At 44.1% G+C, this 21,923-nt stretch overlaps 2 protein-coding genes across 3 annotated transcripts; one reads left to right on the top strand and one right to left on the bottom strand.

Annotated features, from left to right (window-relative positions):
- Window positions 1-4,514: 4,514 nt before the first annotated feature.
- LOC136511685 (TATA box-binding protein-associated factor RNA polymerase I subunit B-like) lies at window positions 4,515-12,793 on the bottom strand. Of its 2 annotated transcripts, none has more exons than XM_066505727.1 (6): window positions 12,661-12,793; window positions 9,557-10,183; window positions 8,872-9,473; window positions 8,628-8,784; window positions 5,554-5,678; window positions 4,515-5,078 (listed from the first exon to the last, which is right to left on the bottom strand). In XM_066505727.1, the coding sequence occupies exons 2-6, from the start codon at window positions 10,173-10,175 to the stop codon at window positions 4,617-4,619; spliced, it is 1,965 nt and encodes a 654-aa protein (XP_066361824.1). In that variant the 5' UTR covers window positions 10,176-10,183; window positions 12,661-12,793; the 3' UTR covers window positions 4,515-4,616. The 2 variants fall into 2 exon arrangements, with proteins under 2 accessions (XP_066361824.1, XP_066361825.1); XM_066505728.1 differs by having other exon boundaries at window positions 8,628-8,781.
- A 533-nt stretch (window positions 12,794-13,326) lies between these two features.
- LOC136511686 (SAGA-associated factor 11-like) lies at window positions 13,327-18,543 on the top strand. Its single transcript, XM_066505729.1, has 3 exons — window positions 13,327-13,473; window positions 13,560-13,904; window positions 17,869-18,543. The coding sequence occupies exons 1-3, from the start codon at window positions 13,432-13,434 to the stop codon at window positions 18,067-18,069; spliced, it is 588 nt and encodes a 195-aa protein (XP_066361826.1). The 5' UTR covers window positions 13,327-13,431; the 3' UTR covers window positions 18,070-18,543.
- The last annotated feature ends 3,380 nt before the right edge of the window (window positions 18,544-21,923 follow it).

The following is a 21,923-nucleotide window of genomic DNA, read 5'->3' as shown; positions in this document are numbered from 1 at the left end:
ATGATGATGATACAGGGAGCAGTTACCATAACAAATAAACAAATTTACCATAAATTAATCATGATAATTCAAATAGTATGGAACAGTAATTAGAATGGATAGTTACAACAATTTTATATCAAAGCTTGCGATAGTACACCGTCGTTCTGGTGCAGCTCGTCGTTGGCCACACGTAGCATGTAGGCCGTGGCTTTCATGAACCGAGCAGCAGATCCACGAGCGGAAGAGACCAGCTGCAGATGCCAAATCCATGAGCGCTCATTGCTGGGACTACTTCTGGAGTTCTGGGACGACAAACAACGAAAAATCAGAAGGTGCCACAGAGCCGGAAACATGCCAAGGCGCTCCTTTTTCCCCAGAGCCCAGACCCAACACGTACCGCTGCCGGTGATGATCTGCTCAAAGTGCCGGTGTCCCCATGGGTGCTCCATGCTCCAGGTTCCGTCGTGCAGGGGCAAGCAAGGGACGACACCGCAGCCCCAAACGCAGCTGCTCGCCACTCGCCGCGGGGATGCTCGTCGGAGGTGCCGGGAGCTCACCTCATGAAGACAGACGAACAAGAGCAGATCGGAATGGCGGAGTCGCCAGAGCATGCATCGGCGGCAGATCCAGAACAGGAGCCAGACCGACGCCAGCTGCGACACTGGTGGATGAATCGGCATATGCAGCGAAGAGCAGCGCACTGCAGGCCGAAGGACGGCGGATGGTGTGAGTTCTGCAGGCGGACGGAATGTCTGTTGCAGGCCGAAAATGAAGCAATGTGATTGATCCGGAAAAAAGGAAGCAACGTGATTAGAAGGGACCCATGCGGTGGATGAATGGACAGAGTAAGGGATTGAATCACGGCATAACTCCATGCAAGCATTGATTAGAAGGGGACCACGGACGACCAAGCCAAAGCCATGCGCCGGTGACCATGGTTCGCTGGTGATAGTTTTGGTCTGGCTACAAAATATGGTATTATGTATCCATCTATAGACTAATATATATATACACTGTTTTGCTATAATACCCCTAGGTGCATCCTGCGGCGGGCGCACCAACTTGGAGCAACCAGCGCGCCCAAGCGAATACATGCATGTATGGTAGTTTCTGTTGGTTCGAATCTTTGAAATAAATTTTCTCCTAAACCGTAACCCCGATTGACAAATCGTTTGTTGCATCCGACTCAAAAAAATATTCTAAGTAAAACTAGATCCAATATGGATATATTTTTTTATCTTTTAAGCGAGTTGCATGTCAATGTACTACCGATTGCAACTCTGTCTACCACCTAGTTACAACTAGTTATAACTCTGTGTATTATATGCATCTAGTCACTATAATCACGCCAAGTTGCAATTCTGAGTTGCAATCAGTGCTAAATACGCTACAGTCAAGTTGCAATTATGTTATAGAAGTGCTTGCAACTCATAGTACAACATATTGCAATTACGTATTTGAAAAAAAAACTTCATCAAATACAACCTTTATTGCAACCAATGCTAAATACGCTACAGCCAAGTTGCAATTGTGTTGTAGAAGTGCTTGCAACTCATAGTACAACATATTGCAATTACGTATTTAAAAAAAACTTTATCAAATACAGCCTTCATTGCAACCAGTGTTAAATACGCTACAGCCAAGTTGCAATTATGTTGTAGAAGTGCTTGCAACTCATAGTACAACATATTACAATTACGTATTTGAAAAAAAAACTTCATCAAATACAGCCTTCATTGCAACCAGTGCTAAATACACTACAATCAAGTTGCAATTGTGTTATAGAAATGCTTGCAACTCATAGTACAACATATTGCAATTACATATTTGAAAAAAAAACTTTATCAAATACAGCCTTCATTGCAACCAGTGCTAAATACGCTACAACCAAGTTGCAATTGTGTTGTAGAAGTGCTTGCAACTCATAGTACAACATATTGCAATTACATATTTGAAAAAAAAAACTTCATCAAATACAGCCTTCATGGATCTCGTTGTGTTAAGCATATTTTTTTCAATAACCTACTTCAAACAAATCTAAAATCAGATCTGTGATTTAGAAGATATCGCATTTTTTCGTTTGGAATCAACAAAATATTCCCTGTATGCATGCTTCCTGGTGTGGTGGGTTGAGCTGTTAGGTGGCATCACGTAGTTGGTTGTCTCCATTTAGTTTTGCATGCAGGAGCGTGGACTTACCTCGCGCTCGCCGCTCGCCGCGCTCCACGCGTCTCGCGCTCCCGGTCGGGTGCGTTTGCTGCACAGAATGCACCCAGGTGCATTTTAGCCTATATATATATATACTATTTTCTTCTTATTTTTTCCACTAGGTTTAAGAGTTCAAATGGCATATCGATATATTGTTCAGATTTTTTCCATAGGGTTTTCAAGGAATTTAAGCTACATAATTTCACCTGCATTATCTCAAAAAAAGATTCAATCAATGGGGAGTGATGTGAAACATGTGCCTCTTTGAATAAACATCTCTTCAATATGCCTCCCCAAATAGACCTCTTTAGGAGTGATCTCATCAAGATTATAGTAGGCATTAGTTTAATATGGCCACCAAAGGGGCAGATGTCCGTCTTGTCCTTTTATGACTTGACACCCTTTTTTCGCACCACTTATTCGGTCCTCAGATCAATGCTAAACACGACTTCTTCCTTTCTATTATCACATTTACATAACACTTACCCACCCGAACTGATATTCAAGGTGCAATAACCTGCTAGATAAACATACAAACATTAACCATTGAAGCCTACATCTCTAGTGCGACCAATTTCTTGTCACCTTTGAAACAGTCAGCTCTAGTTGCGGGAGGCCTTATATCTCAAGTACTCCGCAGCTCTGTCCGATGTCTAGTTGGAACAAAACAGATGTTGCCAGCAAGAGGCTGCAGCAGCCTAGCTCGCACACCAGATCTAGACCCAATCACCATGCTCAATTATACCAAGTGTCAGAAGGTACATCAAGCTGATTCCATTGGAAGCTGTATACACTTCAGTCAACAGCAAACAAATACAGATGAGAAGGCATAGGCAATTCTACCCTTGGGTGTGGGCAGGGCATAAGATTTTACCCATGGGTATAGATGCGGGTTTAATGCTAAAAATACAAAGAACTCCATTTATTGTAGTGATAATCTAATTCGCGGGTGAAGGTACCCACGGATATCGTACCCAACATGTGAGGGTACAAGTTTAAAATTTTACCCGCAGGTACGGGTGCGGGTTTCAGTTTTACGCAATATGCATGCAATTTGCCATAGGCAGCTATTTACTCCACCTGCAACTGATCCGACCCGCTGCCCTCTATATCTAGTTCCTCGAGCTGCATGCCTGCATCAAACTCCACCACAACCTCTGCTGGATTTTATTTTTATTTTTAGTTCTGTCAGCAGCTTTGACACTACCAATTGTCTTAACCCTGACAACGTCATAAATGGAAGCAAAAATGAAAACATCAGATAGCAGGTTAGTAGGTAAAAAAAGCACCCAATGGGAGAACCATCAAACAATTTCATTGTCTTCTGAGTAGCTACTAGATAGGACGGAAAAGTCATCTAACTTCTGCAATCCATCAAGGACAACATTTGTGTTTCTGTTTCCCAAGATGCAAAAGTGTAATAGTAAGATAAGCGTTCAGTGCAATGTGATGTTTTCCGGTCAACTCAAAGTTTAGTTTCAGAGCCAAAATCATCATTGTGCAATTGAAGGCATGCAAGTGAACTATTATTGTCCAATGATTCAGAAAATGGTTGCACCAACAATCTCTGAGAAATCACGTAAACACCATGGTCTTCAAATTAATGTTGAAATTTGATTTTACAACATAACTAGGGAACAGAAAAGCAGTCTGTTCGGCTGGAGCTGAAACGATCGTATACGATCGTGGATTATTACTGCTGGCTGGTTTGGTGTGAGAGAAAAATACTGTTCTGGCTGAAAATTTACGATCGTTTACCAAGCGAACAGGCTGAAGGTTTGTCAAATTCACTTGTTAGGTTCACCTATTTTCTTTGCTGTTTGTGCCACCCAACCAGTGGTCCAGATTCCAGCCTTTTTTTTTGAAAGCCCAGATTCCCAGCCATTTTCCTCTAGCCACTCCAGTTCCCAATCTGAAACTGGCAAACTGCCTCATGATTGCAGATCCCGAAGTATCATTGCTGCCAAGCAATGAGGTCTACTACTGGAACTGTTGCTGAATCCACCACAGTACTGATTAGGACCCTGACATAATTATGTTAATTCTAAATAAGGGGAGCATAATTCTTGGTACATATTGCTTCAACAAATAAAGACCCACATCCTGCCCTGCCCTTGTTGTGCTCAGGTGGCTTACCAATGCCAAGAGGCCACAGAAAGAAGCCCTTTGAAACCACAGCTACACAATGTGACTCTTTTTTCCAGAAAAGGAATGGAGGGGGTATTCCTTTGTGTGACATCAGTACACAAACACATTCAAATAATACTAAAAAATCACATTGTATTCCTGGATTGTTAAGTGCATGAAACTAAATTCTTGTATACGTAAAAAAGCAGTACTGGGAGGCATAATGCTCAAGGACAATTATGTTTCTCAAGATGCCAAAACTTATCATGTTAGCAGAGTATGAGACTACACTAGGAACTTCAGTCAGATACAGATCTTAGCTCATCTCCTGTTCCAGTAGAAAAGTTCTGTAAGGTGTTCAAGCTTCTCTCAATTCGCTCCTCAATACATGCGAGTCTCCTCTCAAGTTTTAACACACTAATATGCATGATACGAATATCAATTTCTGCAAGCTTTGCAAAAGCACGTAGCAACATGTAATAATCAGCATGTGCAACATAAATAAAGCCACCGCTTAACCGCTTCCTCCTATAACGAAGATAACCATCTGATTTCCTTGGTTTCCTAGGTGGCAAATAACGAAATCCATGATCTTGCATCTCTGACTTGAGCATTTGCATTGCATCATGACCTGAAGATGCAGAAAAGGAACTTGCTTCAACAAAAGCTCCATCTCGGTAGCACTTCTTCACTCCATTTGTAATTGGAATGTCTTCAACAGAATGAGACTGGGATTTTACATGAGCTTTTGGATTATCATCCTGCAATGAAACACCATAAGCATCGAAATAATTTACAGTTCGAAAAAGTTTGTGCAAGCCAACAAGAATGGTGCTATCATAATAAAATCTAACCAGGATCCTACACCAAACAAATTTCAAGGTTCAAGGTCCAACTCAATTTGTGCTTATAACCAAGTGCCGCAAAGTTCTGCAAATAGAAGTCCCCACTCCATTCCTCTGGTTATTTTTCCCTTTTTTTCAAATATGGAGATTAAATTTGTATTCTATAGATAGTTTACCGTAAAATTTACCTGATGTGCTACACCTTATCAAGTCGTTTAAAGCTTACATAATTACCTAGCAAGGACAGGAAGAACTGCGCAAGAGTATGATAAGGGAAAGCGATTGATCCATAATGGGCACAATTTAACAGTTACATATACGATATTTTATCCACCTCATGCAAAAGGAAAATATGTAAGAATTAACAATATTGCCAATCAAAGTGCAGTACCTCTCTGGCTTTGTACATATCCCAAAAGATCTCTATTAGATGATTCTCTTCATCTGAAAATGTAATCCCAGTAAAAATAACTTCCTTGCAGTATTTGAGATAAGAGCGCAGATCACACGAGTAGTCTGCAAAAGAAGAAAACTTCAAGTCAGTGTCCTACCATTAAGAAGTATTCCCACCAGACGCAAAATGTCAACCAAGATCAAGAATATGTCCAGTCAACCCATGAAAACTTTTATCAAAGATATCAATTCAAATATAGACTAGAATACAATGAAGTCAGTAATTTATTTGTAATAATCTTTCACAAAAAAATCAACAACAACAACAACAACATAGCCTTTCAGTCCCAAGTAAGTTGGGGTAGGCTAGAGTTGAAACCCACCAAGATCCCCAAGTCACGGTTCAGGCACTTCAATAGCTGCTTTCTAGGTACTCCTGTTCAAACATTGATCTCTAAGTATATCTCAAGCTTTCAGATCTCTTTTTATTGTCTCCCCCCATGTCAATTTCGGTCTTCCTCAACCTCTCCTCATATTATTAGTTTGGCTTAGGACTCCACAATGCACTGGTGCCTCTGGAGGTCTCCTTTGGACATGGTCAAACCACCTCAACCGATGTTGGACAAGCTTTTCTTCAATTGGTGCACCTCTAGGCGATCACGTATATCATCGTTCTGAACTCGGTCCATTCTTGTGTGACCGCAAATCTATCACAACATACGTATTTCTGCAACACTCAGTCGTTGAACATGTCGAATCTTTGTAGGCCAACATTCTGCTCCATACAACATAGCCAGTCTAATCGCCGTTCTATAGAACTTGTCTTTTAGCTTTTGTGGTACCCTCTTGTCATAGAGAATGTTAGAAGCTTGTCGCCACTTGATCCACCCTGCTTTGATTCTATGGCTAACGTCCGCATCAATATCTCCATCTCTCTGTAGCATCGATCCCAGATACCGAAAGGTATCCTTCTTTGGCACTAGTTGACCTTTCAAACTCACATCTCCCTCCTCCTGTGTAGCTCCGCCAAAGTCGCATCTCATGTATTCGGTTTTAGTTCTGCTCAATCTAAAATCTTTAGACTCAAGGGTCTACCGCCATAACTCTAGTTTCCTATTTACTCCCGCATATCTTTCGTCCACTAACACTACATCATCAGCGAACAACATACACCAAGGGATATCCCCTTGTATGTTCCTGGTAACCTCATCCATTACCAAGGCAAAGAGATACGGGCTTAAGACTGACCCTTGATGAAGTCTAATTTTAATCAGGAAGTAATCTGTGTTACCATCGTTTGTTCGAACACTAGTCACAACATTGTTGTACATGTCCTTGATGAGGGTCACGTACTTTGATGGAACTTTATGTTTGTCCAAAGACCACCACATAACATTTCTTGGTATCTTGTCATAAGCCTTCTCCAAGTCCCATATTATTTTATTCATGAAGTAGCATCTTATTGACTTTGCAAAGTTCTACTTTCTGTAACTCAAAACCATAGAAAGATTCTTGCACTTCCCATTCCAATGCTGAAACAAAGTTACTCAACCTCTTTAAGGGCGTACCCAGTGCAGAGAGCTCCCGCGCTGTGCGGGGTCTGGGGAAGGGTGTTAGTGGCAAGCCTTACCCTCGCCTGTGCAAGCGAGGAGACCGCGACTCGAACCCGGGACCTTCCGGTCACAGGCGGTAAGACTCTACCGCTTGCACCAGGCCCAGAAAGAAAAAAAAAAGACAAAGGTAAAACTGTGTCTTAATTGAAGAACATGGCAAAGTGGTTCAATGTTCTAAATCAGTTTGCCCTGTTTGTGCATGGCAAAAGTTGATGCTAATTGCTTTATGTTAGGGTATTACTAGAGGAGTTAATAATCATGTAGTGTAGGACAGTTATGCACATTTTGTTAAGTTTTGAAACACAGAATGATTGACAGAAAAAAAACATATGTTACAGTCTTGGATTCAACAGATGTGAAATATGCAATCGACAATTCTTACATTTAGTATAGTGTATAGCAAGTTGAATATAAACTACCGACAGTCAGCATAAGCATGCCACAAACTACCATGTGTACTACAAGATAAACATAATGTGTAGGAGAGAATTATCTATTTGGCACTGATACAAATTAGTCTTCCGTCTTTGGCACTCGAAAATTTAAACTTTCTTATCAGGCACCAAGTTGAAATTTCCTTTCCTAAATGGCACTGTCGTCCATTTTCACTGGCCATTTGTTAGTTGACTGGTTTGACCTTGTCAGTTTTTTCTCCCTATGTCCAACATACCCCTTTGTTACAGAAGACTGAAATTTGGCAGAGCCCCCAGATCCCGCGACCTTCTTCCCCGTTGGCCGAGCGCTCCAGCGAGCTTCTCCCCCGGTTGTGCGAGGCCGCCCTGGCTCCATGGCCGGAGCGCGAGCAGGCCACCCCGCGGGAGGCCGCGCCCCGGCCTCTGCTGGACGAGCCGCGGCATGGGGAGGGGGGCCCGTGGCATGAGCCGCCGCCGCAGGCTAGTGAGGCTGCTCGACGAGCCACGGCCTGGGGTGGTGGCGTCGGAGATGGTTGTGGCCGTGCGAGCAGCTGTGAACGCGGTGGTGGAGCTCGAGCGCGGCAATGGCGAGCGCATGGCGCGACGAGCATTGGTATAACCTCGAGGGAGAGGGAGGGCAGCAGGGTTGCGCCGGTGGTATCTCGACGGGCTGCTGCACAGGCAAGGGCGTGGGTCCGGGTGCGTGCGGCGCAGGCACGTGTGACAGCATGGCCGCGGACTCGTGGCGGCGGGCATCTGTGCGTGGGGCTTCGACTTCGTAGGGGACTCTAGGGAAGAAAGGAAGATGCCCTGTGGGGCCCGCTTGTCAGAGAATAGTAGAAGGGCAGTTCATGTCATTTTACCAACCACTTGACACCGTTAGTGTCCTAAATGGACGGTAGTGCTATTTACGAAAGAAAATTTCAACTTGATGCTAGATAAGAAAGTTTAAATTTTCGAGTGCCAAATATGAAAGACTGATTTGTTTTAGTGCCAAATAGATAATTCTCTCAGTGTGTAGACAAGGCAATGAAATTCAAATTTACCATGTGTCGTATTGATTTTATCATAGGCAGCTGCAATAGCACACAACAGTTCTCTTGTGCCAAACTCCTCACTGTTACTAACCTCAAGCTTCCTGGAAGTTGATGAATTTGTATCATGGTGAGATTCACTTGGGTTTCTTCCTTCCTCACAAATCTTCTGCAAAGAAAGGTAAATCCAGGACATATGCATTTATCAAGGACCTAAGATGTTTTGAAGAAAGGTAATCAAATGTGACAAACACACCTCCCATATCCCTTGACCGTTGATGTTATAAAGAAGTCGTAGGGCCACAATTAGGATAGCCATCACACAAACCCGTGTAGGGACTCTAGCAGGATTACTAGACAACCATAATTCTGCAGGCATTGCCCACTCATAAATTCGGCATGCGTGGGGGAGGATTCTATCTATAGGCAGTAACAAGTCCTTCAAACAACGTTGAGCAATTGCATAGAAGTTAACTGAAGGAAGCCTCAAGCCTACTTTTTGTGCTATGGATCCAGCTGCAGCTTCCAGTTGCCATGCTCCGATAACTCGCACCGGCCTGAAAAGCTGCCTTCCATCCAAAGGGCAGTCTTGGAAAGAGCTACCAAGGAACCTGTCTACTTCGGTAAATGCAGCCACATAAGGGATATTCCCCTCCATTGCCCACCTGTAAATGTCGCTTGGCAGGATGGTTTCACGGGCAATATGACAGGCCAAGAAACAAACAGCCAACGTTGAGTACACTGGCAGCACCATCCTCAACGAGCGCAAAAAGGCAAACTCCACCTTGCGCCTGTCTTTTCGTTGCAGCAACATTTCATCATCCGATTCATACTTCACCTCATCAGGTTTCTTGTTATCTGCAACAAGAGATAGATGTATGTCAGAGTCTGTTCAGTTCTTCCGATGCCAATGACTAACAAGGGCTAGCATAACGGCTCACCTCCGCTGCCAGAACAATTCTTTCTCCCCGCGGCCTTGTGGTCCTCGAGCACCTGGCGCGCCCAAATTCCGTCAAACACCCTGGATGCAGCAACCAACTGCACCCAGACAATGCCGGCGACAGCACACACAAACGCACCTACCTGGTGCCGCTCCACCAGCACCTCCAGCTGCCGCTGCAGGATCACCTGGAGACCCCGTACATAGCGCCAGCGGACTCTCACTGCCAAATCCTCGGGCTCCCCCCACGTTCCAGATCCAGGAGCAAAGTCCCGCGGCTCACTCAGCTCCATGAAGTCGTCAAAAGCGGCAGCAGCAGGCACGGGAGCAACCTGAGGGGTCCTTGGGTAGGGGGCGGGTGTGCGGGCACCAAGCTTGGGGGTGGGCTGGGTGGCAACACGGCGGACAGAGATGTTGCCAGTGACAGGTAAATCATGAGGGTCAGCAGCAGTTGCCTGTGTGGTGTGCACAGCAGAGCACGTACGGCACGTGAATTGGCCATCATCAGCGTCGTCGGTGTTGTAGTTGTCACTGGTGCTGCAATGATCACACACTAGGTGGATGCTTCCACCACCGCCACCATAGGGATCGGGGGAGGTGCCACCAAGGTTGTAATCCATGTTTTCACCTGAAGAAGGTGCACAAATTTAGAGTTATTTTACCTGGAAAAAAAGGTGTGTTACAGACACAGATTCCAATTGCCAATAAAAGATTCAAGTATCTCCTCCTATGGGACCTCTTATCTGACTTTGAGCTGCAGCCTGAAATGGAAGATAGGCACGTATTGCGACTTGCTTCAAATGGTCAATATTCTGCTAAATCAGTTTATGAGGGCCTATTTTTGGGATCTATTCTTTTCGGGCCATGGGAAAAAATTTGGAAGACTTGGGCACTGCCCAAATGTCGTTTCTTTCTGTGGTTGGTTGCTCATAATAGATGTTGGACAGCAGATCATTTAGCTCGCTGGGGTCTCCCTCATCCTGAGCGCTGTCCATTGTGTGACCAAGCTGCCGAAACCATTGATCATCTCCTCATTGGTTGTGTCTTCACAAGAGAGTTCTGGTTCCGTTTCCTGTCACAAGTTGGCCTGCAATCCCTCTCCCCTCAGCCCACTGAACTCTCTTTTCTAGATTGGTGGGATAGAGTGAGTAGTGCTACTAGTGACATACCAATGCAAGGAATCAATTCTCTCATAATTCTTGGAGCATGGACTGTATGGACTCATCACAACAGGTGCGTTTTTGATGGAGCAGCCCCTGATATTGCAATAACTCTGATCGTTGCTGAAGAAGAGCGAAAAGTATGGTCGTTGGCTGGGGCTCAAGGAATTTCCCTCCTGACTGCCCCCCATTCAGAAAGTTAAGATCCTAGTGCTGCTGTTGGTCGCCCTTTGAAACAGACACGGGCACGCTTATATCCTAAGGACCAGAGAGTTTGGAGGAGTTTTGTGTGAGTTGGCGTGAGTTGGTGCGAGTGTGTGGGCTTGCCTTTTGGCTGGCCTGGGGTGTGTTGTATGGGTTCTTTCCCTTTGTTCACTTCTTAATATAATGCTGCGCAGCTCCCCTGCGTTTTTCGAGGGAAAAAAACAAAACAAGGAAACCGACACTTTTGGCAAATGATAAAATTGAAATTCAAATATAGTGAAAGCATGCTCAGCTATCCTCCACAGTCCACAGTACCACACATATTCACTCCAATTCAACAACCCTAACCTGAGAGCAGAAGCTATAGACATGCATAATCTCCCAATTAAACCAAACAAATAAATAATTGGAGCAACTAGCATTAAGATAAAATTGGATCCACAATGAGTTTAAGCCTTTTTCTATTAATTGCTGATCAAAGCACATATAATCTCCGATAAGTGTTTCTTTTTTTAATTAAATAGTGGCATGGTACCAGCTCCATCCAGAAGCCTGTTTCAAAATCAAAACAGGGGGTGGGGCAGTGTCAACGCTAACATGAAACAGAACAAATTATGAGCTTCAAGTACATTATTTGGCTAATGATGAACACTTGAAATTTCCATTTTTTTCATAATACGAATGTATTGCCCTGAAATAGGTTATTTGTTCAGAGGCAGTAGTATGATCAAACAATCAGTCAATACTCATCTGTAGTACGGAATCAGCAACCAACGAGACAAATCAGATTCAACGAGTACCTAATGATATAAGAATGGTGTATAACATCTTTCTTTTTTGGAAGTCATAAAATGGATGGTTATTTTAGAAGAAAGCAATAAACCATAAGTGCCAAAGTTTACAGATTAAAAAGGAGAAAATATACACCCCTGAAGGCAAGGAAGACTACAGCCTCAAAGAATCATTAACCCAAGGCAGACTTTCCCTTTCATCATGCACGTAGATGTCGAACAATAGATAAGCAACACGACTATGTACACAATAGGAGGATTAGCAGGCGATGCGAGTGATTGGCATAGCATGGCAATCTAATCTGGCGGTAGAGCGCACGAAAGAAAAATATTTCTTGTGCACAGAAGCAACGACAGCTAGATATGGATACATGTATCGGTATCGACAGATACAGGTATACGCAGATACCTTTTACAATTTTTAATAAAAATAATAATTCATATTCTAAAAGCAGTAAATTATCTTGCAAATGCAATCGCTGGCCACAGTGGAGGATCCAGAAACAGACCAGGGGAGGGGGGGGGGGGCGCTAAATAATAGGAGGCTAGAAATCATACTAGCCATAGACAGTATAAGGTTTCCATCAGTTAAACAAGATGAGCAAGTATACAATCCATCTGACCGTGTTCATATTAGCAAGTTAATATAACAATATGAATGTATGTACTATATTAGCTGTATAGGGATTCAGAACGAATGCAGTGTATACAAGGTTACTAAAATTATGAGACAGGTGAAAGCATTATTTTTGATGAAACAGGTAAAATCTTCGTCTAGAAATCAAAATAGATAAAGAACTCGTCCTCTTTGTGGGACACACAATGTATAACAAAACAAACTACAACCCTATGAGGATTCCATCTCTGTATACATACAACAGTTTCCCTACATATGAAATATTGCAAAATGAAATCACTGAATGTCTGAATCACTAATACAACCTCAGTACCTCACTAAGGAGACAGGAGAGTGAGGAGCTGGCCGCCAGGGCCTGGCCGCTGCCCGCTGGGCGGCTGGCTGTGGCCGCCGGACGCCGCCCAAATGAGGAGACGCGGAGGCCATCAGGCCGGACTCCGAAGGGCTGAGGCTGGGGCGCACCGGCGCCGAGCAAGCGGGCAGGTGGCCGGCGGAGGGCGCCAGGCGTAGCGGCGAAACCGGCCGCGGAGGGCGGGGCGCCGGGGCCAGTCGCGACTCGCGACGCGAGGACGGCGACGGGGCGACTCGCGAGCGCGGCGGCCGCTCGAGTCAGGGACGGGACGCGAGCGCGGCGGGGGCTGAACCTAGGGATACTGCTGTTTTTGGGCTGGGCTATGAAGACCCGCTCCCTGTTAATTCGGTCCAACCGGTGAAGCATAGGTTCGTCACCGGCGACCGGCAAGCGGCGGCGCTCCTCCGTCGTACGTCGGCGGCGGCTCAGTGCTCGTGCGTGCGGGAGGCGGATCGACGAGTCGTGCAGCGTCGGGGTCGAGCGCTAGGGCGTAGGGGGCAGGTAAGGAGAGCTCGCTCTCCTGGGCTAGGCTACGCCAGAATGGGCTGGGTCTTGTGGGTAGCATGGGCCATCACCTATGCACAGTCTGGCACTATGGCTATTGGGCCCTACCAGCCCGGCCCTAAGCAAACGTACCCTGAATGAGTGTCCCCTGTGCGTCTTGAGCCGAGCACGGAGTAGTGGGTACTCCGTACGTCAGAAACCGGCCGGAAGCACGAAACGAAAGGAGGCATGTCGTCGTCCAAGGACGCTCCCCTGAGCCCTAGATCCCAGGTACGCCTCCCCTCCTCCCTCTCACGATCTCACTCCCAATTTCTCTCGATCCGCGATCTGACCGGTAAACCTCCCGGCGCCGGCAGCTGGCGCTCAGTTGCTTCGAGGAGCTCCTCGACTGCGCCGTGGCGGACGTCGCGTCGGAGTGCCACCGCATCGCGCGCCTCGGCCTGGACCGCAGCGTCGACGCCGAGGAGGAGGAGCTCCGCGTCTGGGCGGCACGTGCGGCGGCCGCCGCCGCCGCCGGAGGCGACCACCACCACCACCCCGGTGGAGGCGGGGCCGCCGAGGAGGGCGGGAGCAAGGGCGGGGTCGACGTGTTCGGCCAGACGCACCCCGCCATCGCCGCCGATGTCGTCGAGTGTATGAACTGCGGTCGCCCTGTCGTCGCCGGCCGCTTCGCCCCGCACCTCGAGAAATGCATGGGCAAGGTAAATCCACCACCGTTGCCAGTCCCGTCCCTTTGGATCTCGGCTGCCTCATATTTAGTCCCTTTTGCTCCTAGCGTTCGTATGTTTATGCCGTTGAACTGAGTCCGAAAGAGAGGGGGCGATTGGACTTTTCAAGGAATTATTAAATGGATTCTGCGTCTGCTTTGTCGTCTGCTGTGTCCAAGAATTTTATTGTTGGCAGGACAAATGCTCTTGTGAGGATGATTGTTGCAGGTGTTCACTGCAATTTTATTACCTGTGAGGTGTGAGCTGAGGTCAGTGCCCCGAAAAAGAAATAAGCAGGCGGTTAGTTCAGTTTTGTATATGTTTGTAAAGCACAATAGTAGGTAAAATAGCAGCTACATTGGGCTCTTGAACTTACAAAATCAGTTGAGTTCAGCTTAATGAGCTATGTTCTTTTTTCATTCTAACCGTGAACCTGGATTTGAGTCAAGCCTATTATTTGTAGGGTCATCCACCTTAGCTTCTTTCTAGTGTTATGCCCATGTGGCTAATTATGTACCTGCTTCTATGTATAGCTGTAGGATACTTTTGTCTATTTGAAAATCCTACGTTGTGCACATGCCAGGTGGCTAGATAATTGCTACAAATAGTTTGCCTCCCCCTCTACCATTACATTAACTTCAGAGCTAAAATGATAGCATTTGGGACATGATTTCAAACCATTTAACTTCAATGTATTTAAATTGGATGCTTATACCTTTTAAGTCAAAAGATGTGATAATGTAGAATTATTTCTACACTTAAACAGGTTAACGATTGGTTGCTCACCAATTTTTACTTGTCATTTAAGACAGTTACACAGTCTCCATTCGTTTTAATAGATATTTTGCAGTGAAAATTGCTAAAAAAAAATAATGGTACAATTTTTCTTTATGGACTTACTAGCATCATTTCCATGTACTAAATTCTAAAAATATGTGTGTATTCTTGGTCAAAGTTTTTAGGTTTGACCGCACCTTCTAATGTAACTTCTATTTCAGAACAAAGAGAGCAGAATTTAGTCTGTGGAATTATCATTACAAACTGGTTTTTATGCCATGTTGGAAAAATCACTACCCTTGATATCTAAGAAATGTTATAGCTACATCATAATCATTCTTGCGGATCATGATCAAGCTGTAGACTCAATTCTAGAGTGGTATATGTGGTGTGAATCCAATTAAAATATTTCGAAACTCCATTCTTATTCCTAAATTTCTGTAAAGTTCTGGATTGATTGGAAGAAAGAGATAATCCCTTTATACCACTACTTTGGATGCCAATCACTTATGTACCTTCAATCTTGGCATTCAGGCTTTGCTAGCCAAGATCCCTTACAGATGGTGATCAGCTGTTAAGTAATAGTGCTGAAAATACTACCTTGGCTTTTGAAAGCCATGTGCCCACATTTGGCATTGACTAGGTCGCTGACACAAAATAGAAGGGGTGTTTTCTTTTCCACAAAATTTTGTTAAGACCTATCCTTTCATGCCATTTGTTGACACACCATTTTGATTAGTTTGCCAGTTGCCGCGGTCTGCAACACTAATATGACACTGGGATTTACGCCATTGGAAATACAAATACTCCTGTCTTTCCAAATTTCCTAGGTCACTAGAATAATAAGGGCGTTGAGCCCTTTTCTGATTTTCTTTTGCACCTACTTGATTGCATGTCACCACCAGCTTGAGAAATGGCTGGCGTTGGGCTGTGACGAGATGGAAATCAAACCCGGCCTCTGAAAGATCAAGAACCATACTTGCCAGACAAAGACGCAGGTGACTAGAATGTGTTGGATTGATTCTTGAGCTTGGTCACAATGGGGCAGGCATCTGTGTGGTGTGGCAACCTTCGTTTAGCGAGGCGATCTGCAGTCCAGCAGCGGTTATTAATGGCAAGCCAAATGAAGAACTCGCAGCATAAAGGAGTAAGTTTTCCAAATTTTCTTGATCTCTTCCACGGAGTGAAATGGATTGTCCTGAGGAAGAAGGCGCTGTAGGCTGATTTGCTAAATAATTGCCTGAACTCGAAAGCCTCCATCGATGTTGATCCTCTATGCCTTGCTTCAGGTTCAAGCCATCCACCAAATCCCAGATAAATAGGTGTTCTCTCAGGATAGGAACAGTGAGCGCCCCTTTGATATTACCAACACAACTGCCATTATCTAAAGCCTGAGCCACAGTGCACCATTTGATGGTTCTTTTGGGGATCCTTTTTATGAGATTTGGGTCTAAATCAGAGATTGTTCTGCCGTCTATCTATCTGACCAGAACAGGGTGGATTGATCATTACCAACAATTAATTCATGGCCACGTTGAATAAAGCTTGGACATTGCACAACACTTGAATGGGCAAACCTGCTGATGGTCGCGAAGCATCAGTTTTCTCCAACCAAAGCCACTGTATGCGAAGAGACCACCCCAAGACCTTAAGGTTATGAATACCAAGAGTCCAAGACCCCTATATTTGGGGTGGCCAATTCACTTGTTCCCAAGAGAAAGACAAATGCCACCATTTGCCTTCTCCTGTGCAGTCCATAGAAAACCTTCCATCTCTTGTTGTTGGTTCTAATCACCAATTTGGGGAGATCCATTGCAATCATGAGATAGGTGGGGACAGCAGTCAGCACCACCCAACACGGTTCATGAGGGACACTTTCCAGTTTGGAGGGTTATCCGCCACTTCACCGATCGAAGTATGCAACTCAGCTTTAGATGGTTTTCTGATGTCCAGTGGATGACCAAGTTAAGTGCATGGGGGCTCCTTCTCACAAGCTAGCCTGCTATCCTCTTGCTTGCACTGAAGAGGTGTTTGTGAAAGCAAGGTGATCACCCCGCACCTATTACATAGATTGGCTACTGATTAAGCAATTCAATTGAAATATTAGTAGGTTTCTGTGCTCAGCTAAAATTATGATCACTGTCAGATCTATTTGTAATCAGAAGTTTGGGCACCTGATTCAATTTTGTTCATGGTAGTTCAGGCTTCACTATTCATCTCTGCTCGACGGGTGAGTCTTGCAGTCAAGCTCCCTTCTGCCTTTGCACTCGAGGACCAATGTCTGTCTGGCCCGAGGAAACCTTTGCACGCCTCTGTTACCTTTTGGATTATGTACTCCGTACTTGATTTTTGGTGCAAATCTACATTATGACATGACAATGGATAAAGCAATCCAAGAGGCTAATTGAACTCATGGTACTGGAATGAGATGACACAAATTTATCAAGCGGTTGGTACGAATTGGTGTTCATGCTGAAGGGGAATATGAATTTTCATGGTAAGTTTTTAACATTTTATGTTGACCCCAGATGGAAACAACCACATTTCTCTAGCATGCTCAACTATAAAGGTAAGGTCTTAAAAATTCCTTAAGACCATCCATGCAGAACTTGAGTTTGTCAGCATCTCAAAAGAATCATCTCCTACACTACAATAATAGGTTTGAGGATTGATGCTCTTGTCCAGCTTTTGAATGGGGCTCATGGCATGTAACCAGTTCCCAACTATCGATGTGAACTTTTATCCTTGCTGCCCCAACCAGTCAACATGCCTCAGATGGTCACTCTTCTTTTTTGTTTGCAATTGCATTAATTTTGGGAAGCTCTTCATCTTGGGTTTACATTTGCAGTGGTTGGGATAATTTCCTTTCCCTTTCTGTAGACTTAGGTTGACTACATCTTGGTTTTCCCTGTCTGGGCCCTGGGCCCTGTTTGGCAAAGCTCATTTAATCTAGTTTTTACTAGTTGGAGAATGGAGTATTGGAAATAGCTTCATGTAGATGCAGCATTTTGGTCATGCTAATGATTGTCTTATCGTCCAATCATTTATGTGTCAACTATACCTACTTTCTTGTTGGAACTTGGAACTAGTATTTCTTGCATAAAGAAAATACATTTTATTTTTTGTCCTACAGATTGTAAGGCTCTGGTCCACAGACACCTCTGATCATTTGCTATTTCAGGGACGGAGAGCTCGAACGAAAATTACAAGGAGCAGTACAGCTGGGCGCACGAGAAGCAGCAATGGCAGCGCTGCTACTTCCTACTCTCCATACACCACCACGGCAAACCCAAACAGGGGGAGCATCCCTAATGGTGTGACTGACGGTGGCAGCGGCGGCGCAAGGGGAGATTACAGCAACCATGCGCCGGAGGGGTGCTGACTGAACCTGTTCTCAGGTTTGGTTGTGTTGTTGTGCCGTAGGGGGTGCCGACTCAGCCTGTACTCAGGTTGCCTCGCCGTGGATGGCATGAAACCCTGTTCGCTTGGGTTTGTTTGGCTTATAAACCGTACTTTTTTAGTCAACGAACAGTATTTTTCTCTCACACTAAATTAGCCACCAGTACTTTCAACCATGGCTTATCAGTCAAACAAGTCCAAGCGAACAGGGCGATGGTCTATGAACCACGAATACCACTCTGGTGATCAGTGAAGGTCAGGAGCCATGTGTGAAGGTTGAATCCTGCTTTTAAAGCCCGTCGAGAAGATCACCTGGTGATCAGTGGATTTCACCTTTTGTACAGCTTGTTGATTCGATCAGTATTCAGTACTAGTTTGTTACTCTACCTTTTGTAGAGCACTTTGTATGACTTAGGGCTTCAGGGAGTAAAGTTTAGGGATGTCACATTGGGTGTCACATGAGAGTGTTCGATAGTAATAATAAAACAAATTATAGAAGTTCTTAGTAATTTGCGAGACGAATTTATTAAGCCTAATTAATTAGTCATTAGCACATGTTTATTGTATCATCATATTGTCAAATCATGAACTAATTAGACTTAAAAATTTATTTTGCAAATTAGTTGTAATATGTGTAATTAGTTATTTTTTTAGTTTATATTTAATTATCTAGTTACGTGTCAAACATTCGATGTGATAGAAAGTAAACTCTAGTGGAGGAACTAAACACAGCCATCTATACCATATCTGGGTATGCCAGAAGAAAAGTGAGACTGACCGAGCAAGCTGTTCCGTGCCATCATCGCGCACGTGAATAAGCGAATTGCAGGCCAGCCATTGCTGCTTATGGTGGCGAACAAATTAGGTTTTCTTTTCTTTTTATTGTCCTTTGTGCCTGCTCACAGGCCTTGCCGTGCTGTACAACGTCGGCCAGTTCCCAGGCTCCCAGCAAGATACTTCTGGTTGGGAATTCGCCAACACCAACATGATGCATGCGTATCCTAAATCCTTAAAAGAAAATATACGCACGTACGTACGGTTTCTTGTCATGATCCGAGAAGAGGGGCATGTGCTTCTCAACTTTCTCAGTTTGCACACTGCAGCAGTGCCGCTAGAGTATCTCTCTGCTTTGAATGTGATGGTCCAAATTGGAATTTCCTGTAAAGGTAGTTATCCGAACTAATGACCCGCTGGTTCACGTGGCAGTGTGGCACGGTTGCGGGGAGCAAAGTCAGGACCATGCTTGCCGTCGTCGTACTCTCTCTCTTTTCTGCGATTACACCAACTGTTTGATTGCACAAACATAAGAGTGATCACCCAGAGCACTCGTTACTCTGTTTGATCTCCTAGGAATCCACACGAGGATAGAACAAGCACTATATTTTCCCCATTCCTTACTGTGATATCTAACATTTAGATTTTGTTGGGATGGTATTGGATTCACCTCAATCCACATATCTTGGTGTGGATTGGGGTGGAATTTAGTTCAAATTCCACTCTAATCCACTCCAACTCATGTGGATTAATGCAAATCCGACCACATCCAAATAAGGCCTTAGGGAATATAGTGCATAGCCGTACATGAGTTGATCTAAATTGTGGTTTTTCAATTTTTCTTATTGACCATTTCATTGGCCTAAAGACTTTCTCGATCTATTATTTGGTGTTTGGATTGCTCTGCTCTACGTTTTTTTAGTCAAACGGTTTAAGCTCCACGCACTCTATTCGAGGAAAAAGAGAGAAGTTGTGATAGCACCTAAAGATGTGCTCCACAAACTCCAGTTTTTTATGGAACTGCTCTACGATAGAATTTGTGGAGCCGTCCTAAAAAGATGCTCCATAAACTCTCATTGGTCACTACAAGTTGTGACTGGCAGTACTTAGTATACCAAGAGTCCTCGAGTTTTATTTTGGCTCCGGGCTCCAGAAAACTCAGGAGCGGGCTGGGTGGATATATTGATCATTTTGTTTGATCATTCTCATACTGTGATGGTTAAACTAGTTATAAAAATCTACCCTTATAATTCACACGAATCTCAGTCTCATACTCATTTTGATGCCTTGCTCTCTAAGGAAGAAAGTGAATAAGTCTACCAATGGCTGTAGACAGAACAGCTACGACGATGTACCTCCTTCACGCCAAACTACACACTGTCGTAAAGTGACGAGCTCGCTCTTGCTAGGTGATAGCTACGTACCCACAGTGAGCAGTACCTATATGAGCTAGCGTACAATATAATAAATAATGCCCCATGCTGCATGCATATGCTTTGGCCTTGTTTAAATTTAGATGGTAAAGGTTTGAGTTGTCACATCGGGTATTACTTAGGGTATCGCATAAGGTGTTCGGATATTAATAAAAAAATAAATTACAGAATCCGTCAGTAATCCATGAGACGAATTTATTAAGCCTAATTAATCCGTCATTAACGCATGTGTTACTGTATCACCGCGGTGTCAAATCATGGATTAATTAGGTTTAAAAGATTCGTCTCGTAAATTAGTCGCAAACTGTGTAATTAGTTATTTTTTTAATCTATATTTAATACTTCATGCATGTGTCCAAATATTCGATGGGATATGAAGTAAACTTTATGGGAAGGAATAAAAAAACCACAGTTTGCAGTTTCGTTCACAGTTGCATCTGACGTCGTCGGTCACCAGAATGAGCCATGGATGAGCTTTTGTTCGTTTTCTTGGAAATGTTAGTTTCCTTCATGGGGAGTCCAAGCCTCTGGGCTCTAGATTATTATATTCTGGTTTGTGGTTTGCCCCATATTTCTACATGAAAGACCAAAAAGAATGCAAGCAAACAAAGCAACATGACACATGAGCAATTTCGTTGAGCGCTACTAGAATATATATATTCTACTTGTTTTTTTTAAATAATGCTCACTAGGCTCATGCGTAGTAGACGCCAAGTTTTTTTTTTTTTTTGCGAGGGGAAGCAATTCTATTAATAAAATAGCACAGTTACATCCATGTTTACATGTAACTCTCTGGATGCAAAAAAAATATACGCTAAAGTATATCTAGGGCTCCTAAATAGCAATCTTCACCTCCGAACCATGTTGACAACTATTTGTAAATTCCAACCGTTGGAACTCAATAATGCCGACAATAGTCAAAGGAGCATAAAAGGCATCAAAACTTAGAAACACAACATGATCCAACACCATGAAAACTTCCCAGGACGTATCTAACACGTTCAATGAACATCGACTACCTCATTGTTGAAGATGATCAAGAGACAATCAATCCGGCACTGCCAGTACCAGCAATACTAGATCTGGAAGCTTGATACATGTTCGGCCGTCACAAGATCAGAACCAGCGAGCCGGTAACCCATAGAGATGCAAACCGGAAACTCGATTATCCTTCTAGACGAATCGACCCTGCAAAAACAAAAGTAACATGAAAACCACCGGATAAGAGCCAGTGGTACGTGCTATATTTTCACCAATGGTTTTAACAAAACCAGAGGTGAAAATGCCATTGGTATAAACTATTTTTGTGGTAGTGCTAGTCCATGTTGAAGCTCTACTTGGTATGCTCCTGGTCACCAAGTCTCTCCCGGTCAACGTATACTAAAGGTATTGAAGTCACAAAATCTCCCCATGCCACCTGATCACTACTAGGTGTGGAATGCCACACAAGGCCTCCACCAACCAAAAATAGTGTCATGAGTCACCAAGTCTCATAGTTGCCACGGCTGTCACCCAATTCGATCACAATGTCAAATGCAAACCAAAGGCAGGTGTGAGTCACACAATCTCACTACCTTCACCTGATCGTGCGCACGTTGACAACGTATCCACTAGTACAAACTGCCTTTTC

The sequence above is a fragment of the Miscanthus floridulus genome, chromosome 16 (assembly GCF_019320115.1).
Source record: "Miscanthus floridulus cultivar M001 chromosome 16, ASM1932011v1, whole genome shotgun sequence".
Lineage (NCBI taxonomy): Eukaryota > Viridiplantae > Streptophyta > Magnoliopsida > Poales > Poaceae > Miscanthus > Miscanthus floridulus.
This window is presented reverse-complemented; position numbering and strand designations above follow the sequence as displayed.